At 44.3% G+C, this 18,087-nt stretch overlaps 7 protein-coding genes across 7 annotated transcripts; 2 read left to right on the plus strand and 5 right to left on the minus strand.

Annotated features, from left to right (window-relative positions):
- Nucleotides 1-1,227: 1,227 nt before the first annotated feature.
- On the minus strand, nt 1,228-3,094 carry L203_104209 (uncharacterized protein; the record flags this gene model as incomplete). Its single annotated transcript, XM_066213596.1, has 7 exons — nt 1,228-1,418; nt 1,483-1,954; nt 2,007-2,096; nt 2,146-2,288; nt 2,340-2,649; nt 2,706-2,827; nt 2,884-3,094. 7 exons carry the CDS (start codon nt 3,092-3,094, stop codon nt 1,228-1,230), a joined length of 1,539 nt encoding a protein of 512 aa, XP_066069693.1.
- A 298-nt stretch (nt 3,095-3,392) lies between these two features.
- Nucleotides 3,393-5,623, plus strand: L203_104210 (uncharacterized protein; the record flags this gene model as incomplete). The annotated part of the gene is made up of 9 exons (XM_066213597.1): nt 3,393-3,778; nt 3,828-3,847; nt 3,900-3,973; nt 4,022-4,162; nt 4,207-4,329; nt 4,383-4,741; nt 4,797-5,133; nt 5,183-5,445; nt 5,500-5,623. 9 exons carry the CDS (start codon nt 3,393-3,395, stop codon nt 5,621-5,623), a joined length of 1,827 nt encoding a protein of 608 aa, XP_066069694.1.
- A 216-nt stretch (nt 5,624-5,839) lies between these two features.
- L203_104211 (uncharacterized protein) lies at nt 5,840-7,013 on the minus strand (the record flags this gene model as incomplete). Its single annotated transcript, XM_066213598.1, has 4 exons — nt 5,840-6,064; nt 6,286-6,434; nt 6,751-6,843; nt 6,932-7,013. The coding sequence occupies 4 exons, from the start codon at nt 7,011-7,013 to the stop codon at nt 5,840-5,842; spliced, it is 549 nt and encodes a 182-aa protein (XP_066069695.1).
- Nucleotides 7,014-8,626: 1,613 nt separating this feature from the next.
- L203_104212 (uncharacterized protein) lies at nt 8,627-9,125 on the minus strand (the record flags this gene model as incomplete). Its single annotated transcript, XM_066213599.1, has 5 exons — nt 8,627-8,636; nt 8,704-8,714; nt 8,768-8,775; nt 8,841-8,934; nt 8,985-9,125. 5 exons carry the CDS (start codon nt 9,123-9,125, stop codon nt 8,627-8,629), a joined length of 264 nt encoding a protein of 87 aa, XP_066069696.1.
- A 1,370-nt stretch (nt 9,126-10,495) lies between these two features.
- Nucleotides 10,496-14,305, minus strand: L203_104213 (uncharacterized protein; the record flags this gene model as incomplete). The annotated part of the gene is made up of 19 exons (XM_066213600.1): nt 10,496-10,527; nt 10,579-10,725; nt 10,783-10,963; nt 11,015-11,155; nt 11,209-11,367; nt 11,423-11,616; nt 11,669-12,185; nt 12,237-12,326; nt 12,384-12,904; nt 12,956-13,004; nt 13,055-13,284; nt 13,332-13,475; nt 13,527-13,683; nt 13,736-13,743; nt 13,797-13,943; nt 14,001-14,018; nt 14,068-14,171; nt 14,226-14,236; nt 14,285-14,305. The coding sequence occupies 19 exons, from the start codon at nt 14,303-14,305 to the stop codon at nt 10,496-10,498; spliced, it is 2,871 nt and encodes a 956-aa protein (XP_066069697.1).
- A 299-nt stretch (nt 14,306-14,604) lies between these two features.
- L203_104214 (uncharacterized protein) lies at nt 14,605-15,017 on the plus strand (the record flags this gene model as incomplete). The annotated part of the gene is made up of 2 exons (XM_066213601.1): nt 14,605-14,700; nt 14,748-15,017. The coding sequence occupies 2 exons, from the start codon at nt 14,605-14,607 to the stop codon at nt 15,015-15,017; spliced, it is 366 nt and encodes a 121-aa protein (XP_066069698.1).
- A 744-nt stretch (nt 15,018-15,761) lies between these two features.
- On the minus strand, nt 15,762-17,301 carry L203_104215 (uncharacterized protein; the record flags this gene model as incomplete). Its single annotated transcript, XM_066213602.1, has 5 exons — nt 15,762-15,782; nt 15,845-15,975; nt 16,027-16,840; nt 16,888-17,102; nt 17,151-17,301. 5 exons carry the CDS (start codon nt 17,299-17,301, stop codon nt 15,762-15,764), a joined length of 1,332 nt encoding a protein of 443 aa, XP_066069699.1.
- Between the last annotated feature and the right edge of the window lie 786 nt (nt 17,302-18,087).

Consider the following 18,087-nt stretch of genomic DNA (forward strand, 5'->3'; position numbering starts at 1 on the left):
ACGATTCGGGTAAGGCGAGAGTCATAGCATAGGCCACCATTTGATCATCGGTTAAGGATCTGCCTGCTAATTTGATCTGTACAAAGGCCGAGTAGATTTCAGCCAGTCGTTTTGTAGGATCCTCACCTTCCGATGTTGGATTCTTCCAGATCTGTTGTAGCAGCTGTGGGCATCTGGCTTCAAAGGCAGTTGAGTAGCGACTCTTCAGCTCATCCCAAAGTAAACGAGGGTTGGGGTTTGCGGAAGAGCGGCTTGAGACAGAGAGCGACGACTGAACTTCAGTGGAAAGTGAATTGATAATGATCGCAAAGGTTTTCTCAGCTTCCTTGAGAGCTGCGGCATCCTGTGCGGAGACTGCATTGCCTGGTTTGACACTAGGAGGGGCCATAATCTCGAGGCCACTCACGGCTAGGCTTATCTCAACCGAATACTCCCACTCATAATAGTTTTCCGCGCCTTGTAAAAGTATAGTTTGGTCGTGGTCGAAAAAGGTATTGTCTGACATGATTCAATGTTTCCAAAGTTGAGATATAGTTTTGGAAGGGGAATGGATGGCCTGTTAACGCATAGCGAGAGTGAAATTGTTGTAGTAATAATGGATAAGACCCTCGTGAAGACTCAGCGTTTCGCAAGACAAGTTTGCCTTTTGCTCTTTGAGCACAGTGACTTACCACAGAGGTGTCCAGATTTGTAAACCGCCTTTTTGTATCAGACAGGACCTGTGTTACGTGCAGTCAATAGGGTTTAATGTGATAAGGCTTTGTCGTTTGCTATTAGGGCTCGAGTCTCACAACCTAACAACGTCTAGTAACTTATGTATATATAAGCACATGTAAAAATGAGTATAGGTACAGTAGAATGTTTAAAACAATAGTGATAACAGTCATCACGTGACCTAGCAGGTACATCACTGCTCCTTTACTTCGACATAGCCTGTACAACAAATTTTTATCCCAATTCCACGAATACTTGTCATAGGCAATGCCCAAGAAACTATTCCATTGTATAAGATACTAAATGAAAAGACATCATGCTACATCATTGTCGTACTTTCTGCCATCCTGGTTATAAGTAATCGATGTTGCGTCAAAGTCGTATCAAAAGTGGCATGGAGACGCACCGAAAGATTAAGTATCGATGGCTGATGGTTGTTACCAGTATAGGTTCCCGGTACCATCGGCATTGCTTGGTGATTAGGTCTTCTTCCGATTATAAGGATCTAGCCCATCAATTTGGGGGATCCATATCAACATCGTCGCCTCCATTCTCGTTGTCCTCATTTTTTGCTAGATCTCCAGCCCATGTAGGTACCTCAAAACTCAAAACCTTGCATTCTAATGTCTCAAGACATACAAGGGCGAGTGTCCCCGTTTGCGCAAAACTAGGTAAAAGGATAACTCTTGTGGGATCATCATTGTCTATCATGTACAGGTCAGGCCTGAGCTCGTTTTATCGTTGTGTTGATGCCAGAACGAAACTCACCTCCAACAAGGGTAGTCTCAAATTCTGGCTGATTACCAATCACGTAAAAGTCTGGTCGATGCTTAATTATAAATGGGTCCACATCAGGAAAAGGATATATCCAAAGCGTATCAGGTGCGGTGGGCGCAAGGTGCTGCCATATAAGAGTCATCTGTGCCATACCTGATCTTGAATTTGCAGGTAAATACTTGAAGATATCATCGATTGTTTGACCGCCGGTAGCCAGGAAGCTCCTTCCGCCAATTGCCATCCACGCAGGATTAGTAAGACTCTCGAGACCTTCTGTCTTGCTTTTGCTAGCAAAAAGTATTTTGGGTAGTGGTTGCTGTGGGAGAGTGGCTCCAGCTGGATCGGAGGGTCCAGGAATGAGGTGAATGGGCAAAGAAGATGAAAGAAGGTCGGAGAATATTGTGGCCAAGGTTTTTGTTGGATGAGAGGGAAAGAGAGGTTTTTTAACGTTGGTGAAGCATTTCTTTGCAACAATATAAGTTACTCCTAGAGCATGTACAACTCATGGCACTTACTACTTTTCTATCATCCTGCCCTTTGACCGATGCGGCTAATGCGTTACCAGCAATAATAAGACGAGCTATTCTAACACCCGCCAGTTGATCCTTCAGTAATATGAGCACTCGATGGAACAAGATGAGTGTTTCGACTGACCATAGGCCCACCCATCTCACCCACCAGCCATTCAACCATCATTTCGGCTTTGAGATCAGCGGCAACCGTCGACGAGCCTATCGACAGTCCAGAAACAAGCGCTACCCATGTCTTTTCGCTTTCTGCAAGATCGGACTGGGCCTCTACCAATAACAGTAAGAGTAATCAAAGACGTATACAGAACAGGAACTAACCCTCCATATCATAATCTTCATCACCTTTAGCCTTGGCCTTATCCTTTACAGCCTTATTCGGTGCACCATCCACTTTCAATTTGTCTGGTAAACCTGAAAAACATATATCGAGAACTTCAAAATCTCCTCCTGATGTTTCTGTCCCCAATGCAGCCATGATTACCCCGGTAACAAGACCTCCGTCTTCTCGATCTCGCTCTTTTTGTATGGCATTGCCTACAAGGCGGACTCGACCGGATTCATCCTCAAGGTGAACAGCATCTTGGGCAGAATAAAATTTCGTCTGAGGTGCAGGAGGAGCCAGCCAATGCTATTTGTCAATGTGTAAGTATAGTACTGTTATAGACAGAAGCTTGGAGTCCCCACATCTCGTGCCATATCCTCAAGAACGTTAGGTTTCAAAGGCATTTCCATGTAGACTGTGCCAACAATATAACATAATTGCGATCTCATGAGGTTCAAAATACGAGGTAAAAGTGGTGGTTTGTCTAAATATCGAGCGTCAATGACAAGTCTTCGTTTGTACTGTTCCAATAATACCTACCCTTGATATTTCTCCATTTCTCTAGTGCCTTTTTTTCCACAATCGGCCGTTGTTCCACAAGTCTTACAAAATAAATGTTGGCATATTGATGGCTGTACGACCGGGTGGCCGGGTCGATATGGAATGGCTGGGAAAGGTGAGGGAGAGGATCAAAACCTGGGTTTGGGCGTCTCGGGACTTCTAGACATGGCTCGGGTAGTAACGTCGCCATTATGATGTTAAAGATGAAAAATATAAAAAGAAATACTTTTTCAATAATATCTTGAACATGTATAAGTAGACACGTCAAAAGTCGCGTTTAGTAATTAAATTCCCTTACATAATCATATGATACAGTCAACCGCGTCATGAACACCAACCTTTATTAATTTATTATTTTTGAATCTCAGGTCAATTACACTTCTTACTCAAATTGTATGTCGCTGACTGAAATTCAGGCGCACGATTATCTGGGATCCTTGTAACAGCCTGCAAATTGTACAGCTGCGATATCCGGTGTTCCGCATGTTATGAGCCCATCGGCCAGGCTCGTTGAATCATACAAAGAATTGCAGTCTACAGGCTCTGCCTCTAACCGTAGTCTCTTACGCCCTAATCGTTCTGTTCCCGCTACCGCTTTCCGAAAACCTTCATTACATCGCCGATCTATTCATGAAGACAAATCAACCGTCACGATGGACGTCAACGAATCCGTCTCAATGAATCAGAGCGCTTCCAGTATAAATTTTGGAAATACTTCGTTTGGAAACTCTACGTTTGGAGTAACTAATCAGCAAGGTGTTGCAAGCCAGTGGTCGGAAGAGAGAATACATCAGCTCCAGGCTCGTCTGGCCAGGAAGTTGGGTCCGGAATATGTTACTCAGAGGCCGGGTCCTGGAGGATCAACCAAATTGAGGTGAAGACCTTCTTTCAATCCCCTTTCTATAGCTGACATCCATATACAGTTATATCGAGGGATGGAAAGGTGTGTCAGCGCATCCAGTATGTATGTATACAAGAGACTGATTGGATCTCAGTCATCAACTTGGCGAATGAGGTCTTTGGTTTCAACGGCTGGACTTCTAGCATCGTTTCGTTGTCGACCGACTTTGTTTGTTCTACCTTTTCATCTTTATTGCATGAACTGACTTGGGACAAGATTGACGTTAATAAAGAAGGTCGTGTATCTGTGAACGTGACTGCTATTATCAGAATAACTCTTAAAGACGGTACCTATCATGAGGATGTTGGATGCGGTCAAGGCGAAAATGTCAGGGGAAAGGGCGCCGCCTTGGATAAGGTCTGTACACTCTGATTAAGAATGCAAATTTAACAGATACTTAGGCTCAAAAAGAAGCTGTTACGGACGCGACTAAGCGCGCTTTGAGAACCTTCGGTAACGTCTTAGGCAATTGTTTATACGACAAGGAATATACCAAACAGGTCGTAAAGATGCAGGTACCGCCAGTAAGTCAGGAGTGAAACAATCGTTTTTTGCAGTTAATAATGAGTACGTTCAGCCCAAATTCAATCACGATGAACTGGAGCGTCGAGCCGAATTTGTACAAGAAGCCGCACCCGGTTTGACTACTGGGCCGTCACCTGCTTCTTCTGTTCCACAACACATGAGTAACGCACCAAAACAGCCTTTACCAACTGAGAGAATACTTCCTCCCCGTAACATCATACCGCAACCCCTTCTCGACCCCGTGGGAACTCCCATCAAATCTATCCATGGCAACGAATCGCTTCAAGCCTCACCCGACGAGTTTGAATTTGATGAGAACTTTGATGCTGAATTCATGGATTTTGGGAGCGATTCGTTATTAGCACAGCTGGATGATCAGTGCCTACAAGCTGGCCCAGGACCTATCACCAAGTATATATGTTTTGCTTAAACCCCCTACGCGGATATATACTAAGATGGCTTCTAGACAAGAAAACGCTCAACCTGATTCCAAGCCATCCATGGAACCTGACGCGCCAGTGTATCAGCATCGCCATCGACCAGGGATGCCCCGCTCTTCGTCAGACAACCAGTTAAATGATATTTCCTCGAAAGCATCACTCCCCTTGATCACCAATAATCATTTACTCAATACTTCAAATGCAATCAAATTCAGCTTGGAAAAAGGCATGTCCTCTAACAGAATGACTGGTATACCGTCTATTGCTTTGGAAGGAATGAATAATATAGCCAAGCCCTCCGACCAGGCCCAAAAGAGTCCTCTCAATTCTCGCCTAATGGGCAATTCTTCAGTCTACAACAGCGCAAGTTGTTAAATTTGTCCACAGATTGTCACTAATCAATATTGGATAGCCCAGCGGTCCTTATCAACCATCAACTCGTGCTCAAGCAATCGCCTCCGCATTACATATTGCTCGAGGCTCTGCTTCTCCACAACCGACTCGTATACCTTCTGGCGGAATTGACGCGGCAGCGCAAAGAGCTTCTAGGCAATTGATAACGGAAGGGGTGAGGTTGGGACTAGATGAAAATCATGATGTGGATCCGAATCTGAGTTTAGGAGGGTTCTCTAGTGCAAGAGGAGTTAAGAGGCAGCAAGGCGAAAACCGTAGAAGGTAAGTGCTGTCTGAGCTGTGATGTACATCAAGAAGCTAATACGTATGCAACAGTGCGTCGCCAACAAAGAGTTCAGGAGCGGGACTCTCGGTCCATTCAGGTGATCGAACAACTCTAGGTGAATTGCCTATAGGGATGGAGAATGATTGGGGAGCAAAGAAATCGCGAATGAGCTAATTCCTTGGTTCTTGACTTCTTACGATATACATGACTTCTAATTTGTTACCCAAAGCCGATACTTTGCATTCCTTTCCCTCATGTCTGTAACCATTGCCATTGTTGTCGATATATAACTATGAAATCATGTTATATCATGACCATCTGCATTCGGAAGAAACATCATGCAGTATCATGTCAGCCCTGACTTCACTTGATTAGCTCAAACCACCCGTTTTAGGCAGTCCAAGCCCTTCGGACAAGCTCAGTCAATCCTATGTCATTTGTGTTGAACTCGTAAACTCCCCAGACAGTGAGGCCGGTTGTGATTCGAAGAGCCCATCGAGCAATAGGACCGAGTACAGGAAATTTTCGTGGGTGGACGTAATCAACGATGCAAGAATCAAAGCCGATATGGGAGTGAATGATGAGAGAAATGGCCAGGATACCATCCATTATGGGCTGTGTCAAAGTTGTTAGCAATCTATATGGTTTCTTGGAACGAGATGTCGCTTGAAAACAGGAAATTAGACCAGTACAGAGCTGTGCGTTTGTTGAATCCAGATGATCTGATCAACATGTCTCATTCTGTTTCAATCCACGCCATTCTCAAAAAGCCCATTTACCCATTGTTGGACCCTTACAGAAAGATACTGGAAGGCAGCATAGATGACAACACTCACATAAGTACTTCCAGAAGAGACAGCAGCTCCGACAGTGACTGGAATTAAAGAAGCAGAGAGGATCCGTTCAAATGCCCAGTGGTAAGATCCATGGGATTTATTTGGAGCAGGAAAAGTTGTGGCATCGTTGACAGTGCCCTTGAGAATGGCTACGATTGAGCGAGTCAGCTTGATGAACAGACTTGTAATGGAGAATTGTAATGCGAGCAAGGAGTTGTGATGCGAGCAAAGAATTCCTCGCCAATCCTACTTTTCGCCCTGTGATAAGAGACGGCTTCCACCATGAGGAACTGTATGTTACAAGAGGATGAGTTTCCCCCCAACACATTGGGTATGATACCAGAGGATACTGTGTACACTTTTGTAGGGTTGCCCAATCGCCGTTCTTCATCCCTGTTCCACCTCAGACAGCTTTACCTCCATCATCCTCCGTTGACGATCTGCACATCTGACAATAACACTTACGACCACCGGGTGTATATTTGAATCCACCTGTCTCCTCGGCAGAAACTAATGTGTTCTTCTTCACTTGCGTCGCCTGGATAGCAAAAGGTCGAGCTGCAGGCAAATTAGTCTACGCCAACCACTAGCCTCATCCAGAGCCAGCTGAACATGGACGTAGCGACAAGGCGAAAACGCTACGTACAGACATGCAAAGCCCTTCTCCCCAGACCTAATCCCAAATTGCGGAAAACCAAGTGTGAAGCTTGAGGTCGCAAGACGGACATGGCATACAACAGTGGGCTTCCTGTTCTATGGGTTCTTGAACAATGCTGAGTAAGGCTTAATGTACAGAATGTATAATAAAAACCCAAAATCGAGATGGAGGAGTGAATGAAGAAAAAGATGTATAACAGCAAGTTGCGGGGCAAACCGGGATTTTACTCGCTTGAATCAGAGCTCTCCTTATTGGCTACCACGTTTGGTAACAACTGTAATCGTTGTTAACAGTTTGTAATTAAAGTTAATATGCTTTTCGATATCTCTCATTGTCTTGGATACATGGAATGAAAAATAATATTAAGATAAACGACAAAAAAAAGACATTGCTGTAATGAAACACACTCTGGGACTTGCGATAATGAAACCACAGATACGGCCTCAAGCAAATAAGAAAAAAAAGAAACTTCCTGTCGGAGAATCGAACTCCGGTCTCCCGCGAATCCTGAGTATCCAGAGATATTCCAGTGACAAGCGAGCATACTAACCGTTATACGAACAGGAATGGTTATACACCGGATGCACCACAATATATATAAATCCCTTTCAAAAGTCAATTATCACTTTTTTGCCAGTATCATCAACCCGTCAATTCTTGAAGTTGGACATCGCTCTCGGCTCAGTGGACAGCCATTCCGCTGTTTGCATGAAAGTCTACTACAACCATTTACATATTCCTATCCAGATCCTACCAGCATAAAAGTCGCTGAACAACGACGACTAGTAGCATACTTTTAAAGACATTTTGAACCACTCTGTCTGGATTTGGCTTGGGCGTTAAGCCGATACTGGCTGGAGGAGTGTAGCCGGAATACAAGGCTGCTGAGTTTACTCTGGAGTCTACCCACAAGCCCTTCCTTCCTTCCTTGCGTCTTGGATGCGAAGCAGTCATCCCACCTCGACATACACCATCATCATCCTGACACAGAGGAAGACGGGAATGCACGCAGGATCGTTCTCGGATTACCATGGCACCATCCAATGACCCGACGAGGAAGCCTCGCTGCGATAGCCACCTGGTGGACTGCTCATTGACGATACCCACGTTGAATGATACAACACAACCCACCGTCATGAACTGTCGAGTTGAACATGGTAATGGCCGTTGTGGATACTCGACAGGCAGCGCGATGGTCTATGGAGTAGGGTTATGGTTTCTATAGGTTGGCTGTTGGTTGTATCAATCCAGGATGAGATGGTTCAAGGGCAAGTATGGAAGGACACCAAACGATTCTATGCTGTCTCTCGTTGCCAGACTCCCTCTACACTCGCTGCCTTGGGTCAATCATGCGCACAACGACAACGGCGTACTCTCTCGCTCTCTTTATCGAGACTGTTCAGAACGAACTATGGCTACGTCCGTCACCGGGTTGTAGACTGTTGTGCTATCTGCACCTTGAGTGGATGAATCATCCTCCTGTGTGGTAGGTGACAGGCCAAGTCGCTGCCTGTGTTCCGCGTATTGTCTTTTGAGCGCAACTTCTTGTGCTTTGTACACATATTCTTGTTGTACGAGCTCATCTCTTTCTGCTGTGAGTCGCCTATTTGTTGCTTCAGACTCTTTGTATCTCTCCTCGAGTCCTTCTTTCCATTCTTTTTTTTTGCACGGAACCCCCTAGAGTCAGCCGCTCCTTGCAAAGCAAAGCACTTGTTAGAAGGTTGCTTGGTGCAAAACGCAACATTACCAGATCAACTTACTTTGTTCTAGTCTTTGATCTTTATCATATGGTATTTGTGCTTTTGCCCACTCGCTGTGGCTCACACCTGGAACTGCTCACTGGTCAGTACTCCACCTGGACGTGGCATCAGTCTACTTAGTGATGTCGTCGACTGACCCGTCGAGCCTTCTGATGGATAAGGCGCAGTGGAGGATTCTCCTGGACTGACAAAATGCACAAACTGATAAGCCGTATTTTGTTGGGAAAGCTTCTTCAAGACGAGTTTGTATTCAACTTTGGCTGTAGCGACGACGTACTCACTGAGCTTAGACCTGCAGAAGTATTTTGGCTTTCATCGTCGTTTGAAGGATATATATCATACTTGGAGCGCCTACGTCTAGTAGATTCGGTAGGTTGAGTAGATTTGCCATCATTGCCGTCAGGATTGCGGCGACGAGGCATTGTAGACTGTGGGATGAAAGATACGCTCTGGAGGATATACGGAGAATGTCAACGTCGAAAGCTGCGAGATAGAACGCAGATGAGAGATTGTGGCGGATTGGTATGTCTAGTCGGGTGTTGCCTATAGAGACGTTGAGTCGCATTGACGGAGCTTGAAAGAAGCCATGAGTGATAAAGGAGAGGTGTCTATGCACAGTATCGGTATTGGTAACCAGCAGCGTTACTTTGCCCATCCTGGGTTTCGCTTTGTGGGTGACAGAAGAAAAGTATGCACGCATTCTGTCCATTGCTGAATCTTTTGATCGGAGATACTGGCTTCAACGTAGATATGTCGGGACTTGAGCTGGGTCTTGTGGCTTTGGATGAAGGCGTTGGAACGAAGCTGGCTTGGGCGAGAAGTGTGCAGCTGGAATGGAAGGCTGTCTATGTTTATTCTCTGGGATCTATGAATGAGTACTTGCATCTTCTCGACTTCTATGGCAGCCATCCGACTATACCATAGCTGAGGCATACACAATATTCTGTGCTCCTCCAGTCTTTCTCTGGGCATGATCCTGACAAGTATGCAGCTCGGCGATGTTCAAAAATCATGTCTCTATTTGAAAAGTATCTTGGTACGTTGCATAGTTTCATCCGAGGATCGATGGGTTATTATTCCTATTCCGCTTTGTCCAGGAGCATGCCTTAACGAGACAAGACTCTCACTCATTGACAAAGGACAACCTCAGTAGTCGATCATTGAATGCAAGCCAGATAATCTGTTCCCTAGTTAGAAACACTGTCGACGTGTAGTCAGTATCTCTATTGTAGGAGACTTGGAATTAAAAAAGTTTATATGTGTGGTTATTCACTTGGCGGGTGCTTTGGGACCCATCGTATCGACTTCAATATGACTGAACCACTATGTCGACATCATTCCCAAGAAAAAGTTGAGCTGATTCCTTGAAGAGCCATATCTGCAATGATGTCGTGATATCGGCGATTTAGTATTGTTTTAAACCATCAGAAAAACAGGTGTCGGCGCCCTTGTTGTGCATGACAATACATCGTCCTGAGTCATTGTTGCGTTGACAACCAGTTGATCAATAGGCGTCCGCTGTATTGGCCTAGCTCACTCATGAATCAAGACTACACTTCTGTTAACTAGGCAAGGAATTTAGAACGTTTGGTGAACCCTTCAAATATGCATGAAAGGCTATCGCATTTCCTACTTGAACAATCTGTCGCAAAATGCAAATATTCACATTGAGTGCCTACATATCATGTCCTGTCTCCCATCTACGCCACTGCTCGTTCATAGAATGTTCGTATCGTTAAAATGATGTTATGATTTAATGCTCAATATAAGACCTTGGATAATTGCCAAGAGATTAGCGTTGCTGGGGAGAGAAAAACCATGATTCTAGAAGGCATCAGACCTGCACAAAGCTAGAAAATACAACTAGAAGCTTACGTCTCTTTGCAATCGAGCTCTCCTCCTGTGCTTTGCTTCCTCCCATAATACTTTGCAATCCGCTAGTGACTCCAGACTGGCCGCCGCCACCTCGAAGAGGCTTAGCAATCCTACCATGAGCATAAGTAGCATTCTGCTTGGCTTGCGCTATTTTTCAAGATTTGTCAGCATTGAACATATTGCGTGAGAAAGAGAGAATGTTACCTTCAGCAAGCTTTTCTCTAAAGAGCTGGATCTGCTGTTCATATTTCTGGTTCTTCTGAGAAAGCCTTTGATCGGCATTGCTCAGCGCTGCCTCGAGGTTCTGAATTCGGTCGTTTCGCGATATTAATTTACGTTGAGCTTCAGCGACTTCTTTCTTGAAACTGGTATTTTGTTCGACCAGCTGTAATAATCAATTGATATGGAGCCTCTTTAAACCAGAAAGGAGACGTACTTGTTTTTGAACAGCATTCAACTGCTCAAGATTGTGTTCCAAAAACTCAAGCTTCCTCTGCTGTGCCCTCGAGTTTGCTGAACGAGCTATAATCTTGTATTGTTCTCGTACTTCGTCAAGCTGCATCTCAAGCTCGACCACCTGGAGATATACAATTGTTTCAGATCTACCTTGCAAAAATGGAACAAACAAACCTTTTCGCAGCGGTTTTGTAGATCCCTCATCAAACTCTTCTTGACAATTTCAAATTCAGCATACTGAATTTCATGAGCTTTTCGAGCTCGTTCAAGTTCCTTCGCAGAGTTGGCAAACGTTTCGCCATCAGTTCCGTCAGTCGCAGCTGAGAGCGCCCGCTAGATCATTATAAGCTGCTTAACTTATGTAACTTCGCACCAAAAAAGAACATACATTAAGTTCTTCGTTAGATAGTTTATAACTCTCAACAGTACTTTGTAGTCTCCTGACATCTGCAGCACGGGATTCCGCGTGTTCAGTAAGTGTAGCAATTTCTGAGTTGAGAAGTTCTTCTTGGGAAGTATACTTGGATTCGAGCTGAGATTTGATCTCGGATAGGGAGATGCCTTGCCCCGAGGCAGCCTTGTCTGGACCAACTTTATCAACCAACCAATCAGTCCTGAAGACATCAAAACGTACCAAGAAGTTCCTCATAAGCTGTATCTCTATTGCCTAAAGTCTTCTCCAATTCCACTCGCCTCTTGGTCTGCATCTCACCCTCTTCATGCGCCAACCTTAATCTTTCTTGTAAACCTCTCACCACGTCCTGATTCTCTGCTAAACTCGAGCGAATGAGCTCTCTTGTTTGTGCGGTTAGTACTCCTTTCCTTGTCGCATCGCTTGTCTCTTCGAAATCTTTGAGTATTCCGTGTAGTTTCTCGCTTGAGGAGTCAAGTACCGCTCCGCCCATATCGATTTTACTCATCATCTCATTCAGCATCTCTTGTTTCCTCTTTTCCTTCTCTTCCTCCTTCTCCTTGGTCTGGGCATGTTTGAGTTCGTTGATTTGAGCTTTTTGGTCTTCAATGTCTTTCTGGAGCTCAACAATCTTCTCTTTGTAAGAGTCAAGAGTGATTGTGGCGTCCTTTGATTCAGATTCGAGACGAGCAGAGGAAATACGCAGCTCGTTGAGTTCTGCTGACATGGTCTTGTTTTCCTAACGTGGAGCGTTAGCAACCTTGCAGTAAGATAACCAATAAAAGATCACCTGTGACATGGCAGCCTCTTGTTCTTTGAGGTACGAAACTTCATCTTTCAAATCTGCCAGTAATTTTTCCTGAGCAACCAAAGAGGATTCCTTGTCTTAATGTTAATTTCCTAACAAACTCTAACCATTATCTCGACATGTACGTACTTTTTCAGCCAACTGATCACTCAACTCATTCTCTCTCTTCAGGAACTCTTCACGCTCGTCTTTGTCTAGGCTTACGCCAAACGTTATGGGCGTATCCGGCCTGCTTCCATCAACAGTGAGTAATCCACCAGGCGTCGCGGCTCTTGAGCCTGTACTGGATCCGTTTGGCGTGGCAGGCGGAAGAGATGTCAGGGCCTTTTTATTAGCATTGGCTGCGCCAGCAGCAAGACTCGAAACCGGTAAGGCCCAATTTGTCTGCTCAACTTTACCGCCGTTCCTCCAAACTTTAACTTCTTCCTCCAACCTGCTCGCCCACTCTCTCACACCTGCCAACTCAGCCACAGTCTTCTTAAGCATACCTTTGAGTTCCGCTGGAGACATTTCCATGTTGACTCGGGCTTTGTTCTTGATAGATTTAGCACGCATACCAAATCGAAGAGTCGACAGTGTTTCAGGTTCATTGTATGTTGCAGGAGAGCAGTTAATAATTAGGGTTGTACGGGAATTACCACCAAGTGATTCTACATAAATTCCAATGAGCTATGCCCAGCCTGAACAAAGAAAAGTCCAACCTTGAAGGATACGAGTGAGTTTGGAATCCCGGTAGGGCACGTGTTGAGACTGATGGAATCAGTCTATTCTTTGTTGTTTGCCCATTACTTGACACTCACTTTCCCATCGGTTAATGCATTGATAACCATACCCAGAGCAGACAAACTTTTATTGATTTTCTTCGCCTCTTCTAGCGTTTGTCCCGTTGCGCCAGTTTTGCCTACTTTCTCGGAACCTGCAAGATCAACCAGGTAGAGATTACCAGACTTTTGCGAGCCTGTATCGGTGTTGCGTTGATGAATTCCTACGACGAAGATGGAATGGGATCGGGAAGATTCGGCATTCATATCTAAGTTAGATGTCAGTGATGTGACACAAGTCTCTAGAAACCCGTACTAGTAGAAGAAACGACTCGGCTAGCAGAACCAGCTTTCATGACTCTATAAACGTCTTCTTCGGAGCCAACGTATACATCAGTAAGGTTTTTGACATAGACGCCTCGAGCTTTATCCTCGTGAATAGAAAGATTATCGTTTTGTGCTGTCGTGTATGAGCGGTTTACCATTCATACTTGTGAGATGAATTACTTACGAGCCAGTAAATCTTTGATGCGTTCCATGTAAATTTCCATATAGCTGACTTTGACAGTGTACTCTATGATAGGATCTGCTGAAAGGATAGAGGCAAAAATCTGTTCTACTATTCTAGGAATCAAACCCTTCAAGGCTGGATTTTCAATGTCTGCGCCCTATAGAAATGTCTTAATGCCGTATAGTTTTGTACAAGAAGTGATCGCTGACCATCATAGCTAGATGGTCAGTCAGTACGCGAATACACATTTGAGAAAACACAATTGCTTACTATACGTTTTACCAGAACCAGTTTGACCGTAACAGAAAAGTGTTCCATTAAATCCAGTCATGACATCTTCAACAATACCCTTAACACCCCAATTGAAAATATCCTCTTGACGACTTGAAGTGTCAAACACTCTGTCAAATGTAAATCCTAAGCAATCTCTCAGCATGATTCAAAACTAATATGTTCAGCCATCATAACGCCTACCATCTTTTTCAGGCCCAGCTACATGTTGATCAGCCATGGCTCATTCAAACGTAAAGAGATTATCTACCGAGCGAAGTAGAGTTTCTCATCTGAACAGCAGTATAGTCCTCGCTGATGTCGATACATGGCTCTGACTTAGCTTCAATTTCCATCCGGTTCATCGGCCGGAAACTGTTTTGCAAGTTAATTCCTCATACTATCCTTCTATGCTAAAGCAGGACTGACCGGCAGACGACCTGTAGTACATGTCAGCGGGTGAATTCACAGGCGAGCAAATCACCTACCTTTATGTTGTTGCCAGACATGTCGAGCCTTGTAGAGTTGTAAAATAAAAATCAATTTGTAAATATATCCCTCCGAAAAAGCCAGTTGACTGTACTGTTGAGTGACGACCAGTTATCTCATCGACGAGGTGTCCCAATCTGTGTACGTTTACGTATCTATAATGAGAAGAAGACTTGTCTTTGTTCTTGTCGCGACTTAACGCGCATACACCTCCCAAGTCTCTTATGTAAAATCACGTGACTTCACATATCAATCTGTTTTTTTACCATTGTTGCAATTACTATCATTTTATAAACTTGTTTAAAATACAATATACAAAATGTCTGTTGCTGCAAAAACATTCTTTGCTGGCGCCATTCTTATATCGGCAACAACAGTATGGGGTGTACATTATCTACAGAAATGGGAGTACAATGTATGTTGTCTCTTTTGATCAGAGGTCAAGCCAACATGTACCCATAGAACATGTACCAAGGTATTCTTAAAGACGAAGCTCGTCTAGCTGCAAAAGCCACTGCCGCTGCCGTCCAGCAATCAAAGATCGTAACTCAACCAGCACCTCTCATTGACTCGGAATGTCAAACATGCATCGTTTCTTCCCCGCCTCAGCTATTAGAATCACAATCGGCAGAACAGAGAGCACAAGAGAGAGAAAGTAGAAAAAAGGAGTATGAGGAGCAAAAACTGTTGGCCGGGCGATTGGCTAATGAACAAGGTGGAGTTAGACAATAGACGGACTTGATGTCGCAGCTGCTTGCAGAAATAAGATAATCTGACTCAACAGACCAGTATATCCAGCATAATATTCATACCATGCCTTCAATACATTGACTCATAAATGCATTATACACAACTTTACGAAGACCACAATTCAAATAAATCTGATTAACCATTTGGAAAGTTTCAGTTCCATCCATGCGTTCACAATCAACCCCAGTTCCATTATTCCGTTCAATCGATCCTCATTACATCCATTTTAAACTATGCTATATCACCTTTGTCTTCGAAAGCTGCCAATTTTCAAAGAAATGAGAAACAAAAAATGCGGAAACTCTCGATATCGATTCCTCCTAATCACTTTTATGCTGCTGCTCTAATGCTCCCCTTCTTATCCATAACACCTTGTAAACCCTTCTCCATTGGTCTAAGACCTTCTTACCACTATACACTATCTCGATATCTATATAATGCATATAATTGGTTAGGAAGGATTAAAATTCGATTAAAGCGAAGCCGTTGTCAGAGACAGAGAACAGGGTTTCAGCTGTGAGAAAGGGTGGAAATTGTAGAAACAGAAACTAAAATTTGAAAGATGCGAGAGAGTCGAACTGCCCTTTGGTATAAGTAACGAGAAAAATGATAGAGGACTCGATGAACAGATAGGATACCCGAGAGATCAAATTGAAAATAAGAGAAGAGATAGATGATCGGCGCGATAGGAAAATTGAAAAAGTTTGAGCTATGCGGGTATATATTTCATTTCTTTATACAACTTTCCTACAGTTACTGTGTTTGGTCGTCAGTTTAAATTTGTCGACATTAATGACTCTATTACTTACATCAAGGGAGACACGTAACTGTTCAGGAGGAATTGGTTTGAAGTCATTAACGTCGATGCCTCTTGCGTGAAGCTCGGACTCAGCATGAGGAGGGATGAGTTGGCGTATTAGATCAGGCCTAGATGACAATTCTTCTCAAGCAGTCAGCACCTCAACTTTGTAAATGCAGCAATTACACTCACCCTCCTTGGTGAAATTGAATAGCTCGGGCATGGGTTTTCCATTTGGCAATCTCGCTCCTTCGACTCTCATTTCATCAAAGAATGGATGGACCAATGCTTCGATTGCAGTGTACCGGGCAGAAGGAGTATATTCTAGTAGAGTGCTAATAAGAGAGATGGCGTCCGCAGGGGTCCGCAGACGGAAGACTTTTATGAAAGGTTGAGCCTTGATCTGAGGAAACTTATGCTCCATATAATTGGGGTTCATCGTTTTGATTTGTTCTCTTGTAGGAGTACCCAAAACTTTGATGATCTCCACAAGCTGATCAATACCAGACTCTCCGGGAAACAAAGGTTGACCCAGCATCAATTCTGCCATAACACATCCAGTTGACCAAATATCGATGTTCGTGGTGTAGTTTGTCGCGCCAAAAATTAGTTCAGGAGCTCGGTAGTATCGAGAACAAATATAGGACACGTTAGGTTCGCCTGCAACAAGGATCTTTGCAGAACCAAAGTCGCATAGCTTCAAGACGCCAGTAGCTGGATTAACCAATAGATTTTGAGGTTTGATATCTCGGTGACAGATGCCGATAGAGTGGATATACGCTAGAGAACGAAGAAGTTGGTACATGAAGAGCTTCACTTGCGGCATTGGCATCCACTGTTTGAGCTTGGCATAGCGACGAGAAGTTTGGTGTACGGTTTCAGGCACTAATTCAAGCACAAGGTTAAGGTAAACTTCGTCTTTCTTATCACCATTTGTATTAAAGAATGCTTTGAGCTCAACAATGTTTGGATGGTGAACGAGGCGCATGATCTGTAGTTCTCGATTCTAGGCCATATCAGCGATGTTATAATATTCGCCTTCCATCTACCCACCTTGAACCTCTTGTCCTGCAACACCTTCTTAATAGCAATATCCGATTCTGGTTCTTCTGTTCCGTCCTCATGCTTCACGGGCGACATTTTGGCGGCAAAAACGACACCAAAACTTCCATTTCCGACCGCCTTGCAATTGGTATAGCTAATTGTGGTGTCGGCACCCGTCTTGCCCCATTGGGCATTAACGGTTATGACTCCGTTAGGGTCATTCGCTAAATTTTCGTCAACTAGCAGTTTTCGTAATGGTATTCAATACCTACTCGTGACCCTAACACCATTCACAACTCCAGACATGATGTCTTCTTCGGCTAAGGTATGATATGGTTGTGGTAGAGGCAAGCGAGAAACAATGGGTCGGTGAAGGAAAGGAACAGGCCGTGGATAACGATGCGATTTGGGGACAGGAGACATATTGGGTCAACAGGCCATTTCCCCAGAATAGAGGTAACAGAGAAAGTTGAAGCAAGGTTGTTAAGAGGAAACGAGAATGTTTAAAGTCAGCACCTTGTTCCGTATAACATTCAAACAAGATAAAGTAAACCGAAAGCAAATCGGAAACCAAAACTGTCGAACGAGATGGGCGGAGTCAGTACTCAGCTGGAACTCTCGGCTCTCACTTCCAACGGCGCTCTTTCAAACACCGTCTATCACCTTCTCACACCGACAACCAGCCTATGCCGCTCAATCCGAGCAGTCTTCATATTTCCTGACAAAGTGAACAAGTCAGAGATAAAGGGAAAAGGAAGGCGTAGAGAAGGTTCAAGTTGGAAGAAAGCAAACACTCAAGCCGGAGCCTGGCGGAGTTTCCCAAGCACTTGTTTGAAACAAAACAAAACTTCTCTCCCGTAATAAAGTTAACCGTCGGAAAGAAAAAGAAGAATTGATGTAAAAAGAGGGAAGAAGACTGAAGCCCAGTCAGGAAGAAGAAACATTCGTTGTCTCAAGAGTATGTGGCTGAACGGAGCTCGGAAAAAGGTTCCAAGCACGCAACGACTCACATCGGCCACGCCATGAGAGATCATCCAGACCCCGACGTCTGTACCACAGGATGCGTGCCAGTCTCCTTTCACGACGTGAGTGAGGACATTGGTACGTCGGAGATGGACCTAACGACGCCGACTGTTACATAATCCTGAGGCAGTCTCCGCTGTAACGCACAAGGAGCTGACGAGATGAGATGGTTGTACACTTACCGTT

Source organism: Cryptococcus depauperatus, chromosome 5, assembly GCF_001720195.1.
Source record: "Cryptococcus depauperatus CBS 7841 chromosome 5, complete sequence".
NCBI lineage: Eukaryota > Fungi > Basidiomycota > Tremellomycetes > Tremellales > Cryptococcaceae > Cryptococcus > Cryptococcus depauperatus.